General features: G+C 42.2%; 1 protein-coding gene across 1 annotated transcript; it reads left to right on the top strand.

The window, feature by feature from the left end:
- The first annotated feature begins 882 nt into the window (after positions 1 to 882).
- Positions 883 to 7,078, top strand: LOC115102637 (keratin, type II cytoskeletal 8-like). The gene is made up of 9 exons (XM_029622780.2): positions 883 to 1,376; positions 3,139 to 3,347; positions 4,518 to 4,578; positions 4,677 to 4,772; positions 5,076 to 5,240; positions 5,425 to 5,550; positions 5,698 to 5,918; positions 6,047 to 6,090; positions 6,222 to 7,078. The coding sequence occupies exons 1-9, from the start codon at positions 969 to 971 to the stop codon at positions 6,494 to 6,496; spliced, it is 1,605 nt and encodes a 534-aa protein (XP_029478640.1). The 5' UTR covers positions 883 to 968; the 3' UTR covers positions 6,497 to 7,078.
- Positions 7,079 to 11,641: the final 4,563 nt, after the last annotated feature.

Genomic DNA, 11,641 nt, shown 5'->3' with positions numbered 1-11,641 from the left:
AGAAATGTGTGGAGTGGTTGAAAAACGAGTTTTAGTGACTCCAACCTAAGCGTATGTAAACTTCCGACTTCAACTGTATGCTGAGAGGTGACACTGTTCAACTACATGACAATTTGAATAAGCTGAGTGAGTGCTAAAAAAAAGGTAAAACAAAGTTCATATGAGGCTGATTAACTTCATGACATTCAACATTCATTTCAGATATCTCTAACAGATAAATATATTAAAAAGGGTTCATAAGTCAGTTGATACACTATTACTTATAGATCATTATGAATCTGTAGAAAATGGTTAGTAAGACATTGGTTGAAATTGTGTGGTTGAAGTTTTGATGCTTGGCAAATAGTGTAATAGTAAGAAATGTTTGTTTTATTATTGATTCCTAAACTAAACTAATGATTAACAATCTACTTAGAAAGCCTAGAAACCCTTACATTAATGTAAAGTGCTACCATCCAAACTTACTCAAGTACAATAATACCTGAACGTACAACAACATAAATAGATCAGAAAGTTTAGCAAGGAGCTGGTTAAGGACTGACCTCAGATCTGTTTACACAATAGCCTGCTGAGGACATACTGCTCTCATATTTCACCACAGATGTCACATTCTAACAGTTATTCTAATGCCCCAGCCCCTATACCGTACCTCCATCACGGAAAAAAAACACCCCAAAATACGTACAAAATTGTGTTTTTCCTAACAGGCTCCAAAACCCAGGTTATGGTTTCGTGGGCTTGTGTTAGAAACTAAAAGTGTTCTGTTACACTGCACAACTCCTCCCTCTCCTACCATTCACCCAGAGGCCTGGCCAATGAGAGTTAGCCATTGGCCCCTCCCACCAGGGAGGCTCTTAAAACCAGTGCTGTAGCTAATTCTCTGTCTATCCACTCAGGTCTCCCCAGTACTCCAGACAAGCCGCCTGCCATTCTATCTCCCCCTTATAGTCCTGCACTTACCAACCACGATGTCGGTCAGGAAAACCACCAGCTACACCGTCAAGTCCTCTTCCTCCGGGGCAGCCCCTCGCAGCTTTAGCAGCATGTCCTACTCTGGACCTAGCCAGGGGGTCTCTCGCCAGAGCTATAGCGCCCGCAGCTCCTATGGAGGGGCCAACAGAGGCATGGGAGGTGGGTTCGGGGCCGGTGGTGGAGGCGGCAGCTACATTTCCAGCTCCTCTGCCTATGGAGGTGGCATGGGCCTGGGGATGGGGATGGGTGGTATCTCTCATGCCCCCATCACTGCTGTCCAAGTGAACAAGAGCCTGCTTGCCCCCCTTAACCTGGATATCGACCCCAACATCCAGATCGTCCGCACCCATGAGAAAGAACAGATCAAGGGCCTCAACAACCGCTTTGCCTCTTTCATTGATAAGGTCAGTCCTGGTAACCTGTCTGTCTGTCTTTCTGTACCTATGAAGATATCTGACAATGTAATTTGCCTGGAGCTTGTAAACTGCCAGAAAATGTAAAAGGGAAGTAGAGACAGTCATGTACTGTGGGATTTTATGAATCTATCTCTATTAGCCATTAGAATGCTGAGGTGTCTGTTGTGTAATGAATGTGGAACAGTGGATAAGATCCATAGAAAAGTCCACGTTGTGTAATGCTGGTGCATGCCGTTAGAGCTCTGTTCCATTATGTTAGGTTGATTACACGCACAAGAAAACTCATGAGTTTGGAAAAAGGATGGAAATGTAGAAAAGTCTGATATTGAACAAAGCACATATAAGGTCAAACTAACTAAGTGTGATAATTTTTTCCTGGGTTCTCAAGAGTTCACATCTAATGGTTTGCAGTAATTGTCCTTTTATAGTGATGAATAACAAAAGTGCAGCAGGGTGGGATGAGGGAGAGAGTTTCTACAGAAGGGTGTGTCTGTCTCTGGTTAGAGTATAGCTCATAGCTAGTGATCTGGTTTACTTTGGGAATGGCTACCCTGACCCTGCAGAGGGGTGTATGTGACCCGCCCCTACCCTGGATGACATGACAAAAAAGGTCATACACCTGAAACACAGACAGGAGCATTTGGTCATCACCATCATTGCTATGCTTACGTACATTTCACATTCCTAACAAGTCTTGGAACAATGGAGTGAAATTCATTGATAGGGTAGCCTATACTGATAGATGGAGGGCAACATCTGAACACGGTCAAACATCAATAGATAACATTTACAAGTGATAGCAATGTTTGATATTGCTTTCATTCATGCCTGGGGGGTGTTTTCTTTATGGGGTTTCTACTGGCCTATCTGTCCCACATGCGTAGGCTGCTCCAGTGGGTTAATATTTTATAAGGGCAGCTGGTTTCATGTTCTAGCTAACACTAGTGGATTGATTACATAAAAAGGAGCAAAACTAATCAGAAAGAGATTTCACCTCTGCATGTTTCCAAAGAAACAAAATAAAAATGTGCAAATAGACTCTCTTTTCTTATCGTGATAACAATTCCCTTTTATACTTATTTCTAAGTATTGACTCTTATCCAATACCAGTTGACACAGCCATTTTAGGATAATTCCTGATCTCCCCTGAGGCTCATGTCCACTGACAGCTGACAGCCATCTATCTATTTTCTCACCCTATTGTTAGTGAGCCAACATGTCAGCCTGCATGCTCTCCCCTTCCCCCATTAACACCTACCTGTATACTACTAATATTGACATTCTAGCCATTTGGATGAAGCCCCGCCTATATCTTTGTCCTGTTCCTCTCTATTCTCCACTTCCCGACCTTGCCCTTTTATTAAAACAGGAAAACATGAAGGAAGCCTAATTCACCAGCTCTTTCCATCTGCCCCCCTCTGCCTCCTGTCAGGATGCATGTCATAGCTTCCTTGGAAAAACAGCTTGCTAGGTCTATCCTGAAAACAGAGTCAGCTGTCCGTACATGCTTCAAACACTAATTGAAGTAATAAACACCCTATTTTAACGAGGATGACATGATAATAATGGATGAGTCATGTTAGCCCACCATCAAAGTTCCTAATGTCCTTTTATTCAAAAAATGTGATTATTCTCTTTATTCTTTCATATAAAACAGCAAAAGTCCCAAAGGGAACAATATAATATGATAAACTTGTTATCGGTGTGCCTATCAAACGCATAAACATCTACCCCCTCTCTCTACACATAGGTACGCTTCCTGGAACAGCAGAACAAAATGCTGGAGACCAAGTGGGGCCTCCTCCAGGGACAGACCACCACCCGCTCCAACATTGATGCCATGTTTGAGGCCTACATCGCCAACCTGCGCAGACAGCTGGACAGCCTGGGTAACGACAAGATGAGGCTGGAGGCTGACCTGCACAACATGCAGGGTCTGGTCGAGGACTTCAAGAACAAGTGAGTAAGACTTGAAGAAGAAGTGACTACAAATGTTACACCTTTTACCTAGCAGACCCTCAGCCACATTCTCAGCAAATGCTTTGATTAGGCTTCTGTCCCAGTGCATAGCACCACTGTAGAGATAAGGTCATGGAACGCATGTTAGTAAAGGGAGTTTCATGGAGTATTTGATTGAATCAGTAATACAGGACACACCAGTAATAGGTCATTTCAGTACTATGGATGGACAACACCCAACTGCAGTCCATTGGTTTCACATCATAGGGATTACTCCATTGAATAAGCGTTTCCTGGAGGGACCATTCTATTTCATATGTCTGGAGGTGAAAATCATTTAGATGACAGAGCTGAATGTTTTTCAGCTTCATTTCACACACTTGCATCATGGCGCACACATCAGTGTGTCAGTCCTGACAGACTGCTTATGTGCTCATATAATTTATGTCCTCAGGAGAAAAAGCACAAAGTAAAGAAACACCACACAAGTTTGGCATGGAGTCAAGATACCACAGTAGAAAACAATTCCCAGACGCATATTTGTTGTGGATGTAGCACTTATGCCCCCTAGTGTGAAAATTGTACATTACCTATGTAAAGATAATCACAGTAGCCCAGCAGCATACCACCCTGCATACCACCGCTGGCTTACTTCTGAAGCTAAGCAGGGTTGGTCCTGGTCAGTCCCTGGATGGGAGACCAGATAATACTGGAAGTGGTGTTGGAGGGCCAGTAGGAGGCACTCTTTCCTCTGGTCTAAAAAATATCCCAATTCCCAGGGCAGTGTTTGAGGGAAACTGGGGGTTGTTAAATGGGTCTCCTGACTCTCTGGGGTCATTAAAGATCCCATGGCACTTATCGTAAGAGTAGGGGTGTTAACCTCGGTGACCTGGCTAAATTCCCAATCTGGCACTCAAACCATCACGGTCAACTAATAATCCCCAGTTTACAATTGGCTCATTCATCCCCCTCCTCTCCCCTGTAGCTATTCCACAGGTCGTTGCTGTAAATAAGAACGTTTTTCAGTCAACTTACCTGGTAAAATAAATACCTGCTTTTTTAAAAACACATAATAAATAGTTACAATATAATTATGACATAGAAATATATAATGTAATCTTGAATATATGAATATCAGAAAAAGCTAACAATTGCTCTGTATCTTCTCAGGTATGAAGATGAGATCAACAAGCGTACAGAGTGTGAAAATGACTTTGTGCTCATTAAGAAGGTTAGTAACTTAAGTTTGGATCCCATTCGTTTTTCTGTCATTCTCTTATTGTCATCTTGCCATTTTACTAACATATTGATTGTGAATTATCCACTCAGGACGTGGATGAGGCGTACATGAACAAAGTTGAGCTGGAGGCTAAGCTGGAGAGCCTGACCGATGAAATTAACTTCCTGAGGCAGATCTATGAGGAGGTACTGCACTGAGCTCATCGCTTAGCTACTTCAGTTGTTAACAAGACACTCATTCATTATAACCAGTTGTGTTGTTGGCGGCTTCTAACAACTGCTCTGATGTATTTGCGTATGGTTTATTTATTCACTGAGTTATGGCATACGGATCTGCTTGGTATCTGGACTTTGACGTCAAACTGATGGACTCAATCTGGGTGGGTTTTTATCTCTGGGGAAGGCAGACATCTGAAAGCCTTGTCTGCAATAGGCCAAGTGTTTAATGGTCTCTCTCTTTTCTCTCTCTCTCCTTCTCCCTCTTTCCAGGAGCTGCGTGAGCTTCAGTGCCAGATTAAGGACACCTCAGTGGTGGTGGAGATGGACAACAGCCGTAACCTAGACATGGATGCCATCGTGGCTGAAGTGCGCGCCCAGTATGAGGACGTCGCCAACAAGAGCCGGGCCGAGGCGGAGACATGGTACAAGAGCAAGGTACAGTAATGGGCTTAAATATATATTTTCTCCCTTTGGCCTCTTGATTATGTTCAGGGCTGCTAATAGCCTTTCAGTACACTGTATGTGGTTCAAAGGAACATAAGTTGATGTCACATGGTTCTTCCACACTAACCATGTATTACCAACAAACCATCCACTTTCTCCTCTGTTGGATGTTTAGTATGAGGAGATGCAGACATCTGCCACCAGATATGGGGATGACCTGAGATCCACCAAGACAGAGATCTCCGACCTGAACCGTATGATCCAGAGGCTGCAGTCTGAGATTGACTCCGTCAAGGGACAGGTACACAATAAAGAATCTCTGTGCTAAGAATTAAATTGGTGGCATGTAGACCCACATGATATTGACAGAATAGAGTCTTTTTCAACGGAATTATCAATTTGATAATAAGCAGAAGTAGCGACATGCTGCGTCTTTGTCTTCTGTTAGCGTGCCAACCTGGAGAACCAGATAGCCGAGGCTGAGGAGCGCGGGGAGATGGCAGTGAAGGACGCCAAGCTCCGCATCAGAGACCTGGAGGATGCCCTACAGAGAGCCAAGCAGGACATGGCCCGCCAGATCAGGGAATACCAGGACCTGATGAACGTCAAACTGGCCCTGGACATTGAGATCGCCACCTACAGGAAACTGCTGGAAGGAGAGGAGGACAGGTGAGCCTTTTGACAAACATGGAAATGGGAAACATCAATTTGAAAGTACAGTGTAATCTTAATATAAGATAATGGACATTTATTACCAAAAACAAACATTTTCAAAATGGTCTTCTTTTCACCACCAGGCTAGCAACTGGTATCAAGTCCATCAACATAACCAAACAGAGCTGTAAGTACCTGCTTTCTTCAAATAAAACCCTGTGTTTTCTCCTTGTGTGTTGTGGTGCATTCATAACATCTTGTCATTCATATTTAGCCAGCCCCTACTCACCTGTTGTCTCTCTCTGTGTCACCTTACAGCTAGCTACAACTCCTTCCCCTCTGAGAGTGTTAACAGCAGCTACACTAGCGGCTACTCCAGTGGCTTCTCCGGCGGATACGGTGGTGGATACGGCAGTGGATACGGCGGTGGCAGCAGCTACAGCTCTGGTAGCGGCTACGGCAGCGGCAGCCGCTACGGCGGCGGCAGCGGCACCAGCGTCACCACCCAGAACAAGAAGAGTGTTGTCATCAAGATGATCGAGACCAAGGATGGCAAAGTTGTTTCCGAGTCCTCTGAAGTGGTCGACGATTGAGCGGCTGGATAATGCCCCCTTCTCTACTCTCTTGCTCACCATTCCACTACAGTGTAACAATTCAAGTCAAAGGTAAACAATGCTACATGAGAAGAAATATAAATGTGGCTGTTAAGCAATAAACATTTTTAATCCAACCAAAGATTTGAAAGGGACCAAAATAATATTTTTTTGTTCATACTGTATGTCTTTCACCTTTTCTAATTCTGTACTAAAACAAAATGCCTGCAGTTTGCTACACCACCAAGTCAATAAGCAAAACCATAAGTTGCAACTTGTAGTACATTCTGTCCAAACCTATGCAACCCTGTTAACTGTAAAGAGGGCCATTCTCTGAGTTCAGTTGCATGAAAAGGATGATAACGTTGTGTTCATGAGTAGTGTTGCTCAGAGTGTGTGTGAATGTAACAGTGCAGCAGCCGTGTTTTTGGTCAACTAGTCTAAAATGTCTGCTAGGCTTAAGTAGAAGTGCATGTCTTCCCTGTCGTGTTCTATTGGACCCCAAAGAAGCTGCCCACAGTGTACTGTTGCCTGAGGTGCTGTTTTTGCTACCAAACAATTAAATGTGTTTACTGAAAACTGCTTGGATTGTCGTGAGTTTTTCATCTTGATTCTGTATGCATATAGGTAGCCTAGGGGTTAGAGCATTGGATTAGTAACCGAAAGGTTACAAGATCAAATCCCCTAGCTGACAAGGTAAAAATCTGTCTTTCTACCCCTAAACAAGGCAGTTAACCCACTGTTAACCCACTGTCCATCATTGACAATAAGAATTTGTTCTTAATCCGACTTGCCTAGTTAAATAAAAACTTTTTTTAAATTGTGAATTCCAACATGGCAGCCATGATTGCATAATCTAGAATTATGAGCCTGTGTTCAACCCTGTCACCCAGAATTTCCCAACTTGGGTTGCACACACAAATGAGCATTCGATGTCATGAAGTCCGTGTAAAAACCAGAGATAGGGGCCTCCTGGGTGGTGCAGTGGTCTAAGGCACTGCAGTGCTAGCTGTGCTACCAGAGAGTCTGGGTTTGAGCCCAGGCTCTGTTGCAGCTGGGCATGACGGGGAGGCCCATGGGGCAGCGCACAATTGGCCCAGGTTAGGGAGGGTTTGGCCGGCAGGGATATCCTTGTCTTATTGTGCATTAGTGACTCCTGTGGCAGGCTGGGCACAGTGCACGCTCACCAGTGTTTCCTCTGACACATTGTTGTCGCTGGCTTCCAGGTGTGGGTGTGCATTGGTTTGGTTGTGTTTCGGAGGATGCATGGCTCTGGACCTTCACCTCTCCCCAAGTCTGTGCGGGAGTTGCAGCGATGAGACAAGACTGTAACTACTACCAATTGGATACCATGAAATTGGGGAGAAAAAAGGAGTATACCTTTTTTTTTTTTTTTTTTTAAACCTGAGACAATCAACACCATGGGTCAATTGTGAAAAAGGGAAGAGACAGAGAAGCATCCAGTGGTAGTAAAGGAGAAGGGACACAAGGTGAAGGTGATATACACAGCACCCCAACAAATGACTCCACACCTCTACACGAGCCTTTTTTGGGCTGTGATAATATATTGCACTGTACATAACACCAAACTAATCAGCAGTGACGTGCAGTACAAGTTACACAGTGACATATATGTCTGCAGTGATGACCCACTGGGCACACACTTGTTGAGTCAATGTTGTTTCCATTTCATTTCTGTATGCATTAAGAAGCCTTTAGCCAAAATGTTCCAATAAACATCTCGTTTTAATATTCTCATTTCACCATTAGCAGCCTAGATATGCAATAATTTGCAAGTATTTGCACTCAGAACACAAAAACTTTGAGTGACTGTCAAAAATGTAATTTAAAGAAACCATACAGGTAACTGTCAAAATAAAGGAAACACCAACATAAAGTATCTGGGCCACCGTGAGCCAGAACAGCTTCAATGAACCTTGGCATAGATTCTACAAGTGTCTGGAACTCTATTGGAGGGATGGAGCACCATTATATTGGAGGGATGGAACACCATGAGACAGCCATGGCATATGGTTTACATATTTTCATGTTCATCAAACCATTCAGTGAACACTTGTGCTCTGTGGATGGGGGCATTGTTATCCTATGGGGGCATAGCCATGGTAAGCAAATGTTAATTGTTTAATTAGCTCAGGAACCACACCTGTGTGGAAGCACCTGCTTTCAGTTCACTTTGTATCCATCATTTACACAAATGTTTCTATTATTTTGGCAACTACCTGTAGTTGAAGGCCTACTAAAGACAAAGCTCTCTCAATACGTCCTCTCAGCCAGTAGAGGGAGCAGTATAACATGTGGTGTACTCTGTGATAGAAGTCAGATTGAGTTATTTTGCACTGCTCACCAGGGGGCAGCATAGTATAACAACATCTTCACTCCACCTCATCACCCAACACCTTGATATGTTCCTTCATAGGCTGTTGACCGCTCCCTTTTTCAGAATGCTGTGATTGAAGTGGTGTGATACTACATGTATAATACAAATGAATCAACGTGTACTAAAATATGACATTATCAATTAGGTGGGCTTTCCCTTAGGTAGGCTGGCCTGATAGCAATGAGATACATGGCCAGCTAATGAAGCCTGAGTGCACATATCATGTTTTTACTATGCATAAAACATCAATTCTGGCATGCAGTGCTCCAACCTATATCTCTTATGAATTGTTAGATTCATGTAAAGCACCACATTCATGCTATAGTAGAAAACTGTTCAAATGGTTCTTCTCAGTTGTGGGAAAGTATGTTTTTGGTTTCCCATTGGTTCTGGGAACAAAGTCATACGTAATTTGAACATTAAAACTGAACACTTTTTAAACATTCTTAGGACGGAAGTGAAAATTTTGCCTGTTCTGGGAAAAGAAATTAGGAGGCAGGGAGGTTCTGAAAACGTTTTACTATGTTTCCCTGAAAGTTTTCCTGGGACGATTTATTAACGTTCTGAGAACGGAAATTAACATTCTCTAAATGTTGTAAACCAAATGTAAAGGTTATTTGGAGGTTTTTGAATATCTCTTTAAAACATTCACTGAATGTTTAAATAAGACTTTTAATAACATTGGTAGCTTAGGTAACTCTTTTGATCTCCAAGCACAGATACTGTAGGACAAATGGAAATGAATTTGCTCCGGCATTAATCATGCAAAAACATTTATATTTTATTGTGGCACGGCATCAGTGAGTTTCAAACCAATGATCTTCTTTTCTCTGTCGATGTAACTAGTCCACTGCGCCACCAGGATGGAGCTATCGTGACTTGTTAAAGCTGTTTATTTTTGTCTATTCCAACAGACTCCATTTTAAAGGAAACAAGATAAGGTGTGGCCAATCTGTGTGCGCAGCCAACATACTTGAACACACTTAACAAGACAGAGGATAGAGAGAGTTTTGTTGATGATGAGAACTGAATGTATATGTCTTAAAGTAAAATTCTTAGAGCATTCTTTGAATGCTGCAGAAAACATTATGAGGAAGTATTGAAATTCCCAAAGAAGAATGTTGTTTCTTAACGCTCTCTGAACATTCTGAGAACTTGACTTTAAATAGAACCATGACGGAACCTGTAGAAAATGTTATACTGTAGTACTGGAATTCCTACAGTAGAACGTAGTTTCTTAACGCTCACTGACCTATTTGGGAACATTTCCAATGTTGAACCAGTTTGAGAACGTTCCTAAAACATTACCAAAATGTAAATTAAATGTAACCATGTTGGAACTTTTAGGAAAGTTCTGTTAAAGTAATAAAATACCAAGAAAATAAAGTTTTTTTTGTGAAGTTCCTTAATTGTGCTGAGAATGTTCCAAAGTAAAGCAACAATTCCCAGAAGGTTGTAGGAAGGCTGTGTGCAAAATAACCATAGGACAACCACGCTCTCACCAAGCTCTAAGAAACATATGGTTCTCAGAATGTTATGTGCTTGTATCTTGAATTTGCCTCCATGTCGCATCGACTCTTAAAGCTCGAAAATCAAAAACCTGCATGTCTCCTTTGGGGCCTCTTTGAGGCATCATCACTTGAGGCAGCTGTGGATTCCATGCTCTTTACGGCCAAGGATAGATTTGATTACAAAGAGATAAACCGGATAACAAGACAAGATATTACCACGGTGCCACCTTCTAAGTGCACTAATCGGATTTGTCATTATAGTAGGGGGAGTACGAGTGCTGCTGCAGTCAGTATACTTACAGTACATTTTGGTAAGTGAAGGAATAAAGAGATGTGCCTTTTCCCCCTGCGGTTTGCAACCTGCAGTTCAAACTATAACATAGCAGTCACCCAGTAGTGTACAGGTGCCTGGAGAAGTGGGTGTACTCCAAATTATATATATTTTTTATCCCAAACTAAGGAAAGGCACCCTGTGTGACAAATCATATGAGAAACAGCGACGCTCTGAATGACCTAAAATAACAATTCCCATATTGGTCTTTCACAGTCAGGCCAACCCAAGCTGTACTGTGTAAATAGGCTAATAGTAGGCCTACTTTTGAAACAGATAACTGAAAGCTGTCAACTGAGTCAGAAATTCACAAGTTTCCTCTTTCTTTTAGGTTTCAGTCCCACTTTTTGAATAGAAAAAAAAATACAAAATTGGATGTTCTAAGTGCATAACCATGCTAAACCACATCAGTAGACCAATTTTGAGGTTTGTGGAAGAAAAAAAAGAAAAACTCTTTAATTCAAGTGCACAGGCACCTAGCACTGTTGTTTGGTTAGGTGGTTCTGTAGCACATGAGATGGAGTTAGCTAAACTAACGGCCACTGGATAAATGCAAATAATCATGATATCATTCTGCCAGGTAAACATAGGATACTTTGTAGCTAGTTAGCATTTAACTGAGAAAGGTTTTCAGGAAAGCCTTTCCATCTACCATTATAATTTAAGCCTATCATTAGCATCTGTACATTTTTACTGTCCCTTAATTATTTGAAACCTGGACGTTTTACCTCATATTATGAGGCATGTCTTACCTTGCTTCAAAGTAGCCTATAGCCAAAATCCCACTATAGGAACACGGAGGCAATTATTTTCTAAAGACTTCTTTCTCTACATTCTGCTGTTCTATTGGTTTTCGTTCAACGTTCTTTCATTGTCAAAGAGCCAAAGGCATTATCCTTGTCATA

The sequence above is a fragment of the Oncorhynchus nerka genome, linkage group LG20 (genome assembly GCF_034236695.1).
Source record: "Oncorhynchus nerka isolate Pitt River linkage group LG20, Oner_Uvic_2.0, whole genome shotgun sequence".
Classification (NCBI taxonomy): domain Eukaryota; kingdom Metazoa; phylum Chordata; class Actinopteri; order Salmoniformes; family Salmonidae; genus Oncorhynchus; species Oncorhynchus nerka.
The sequence above is the reverse complement of the archived record's forward strand: the minus strand, read 5'-3'. Positions and strand labels throughout refer to the sequence as shown.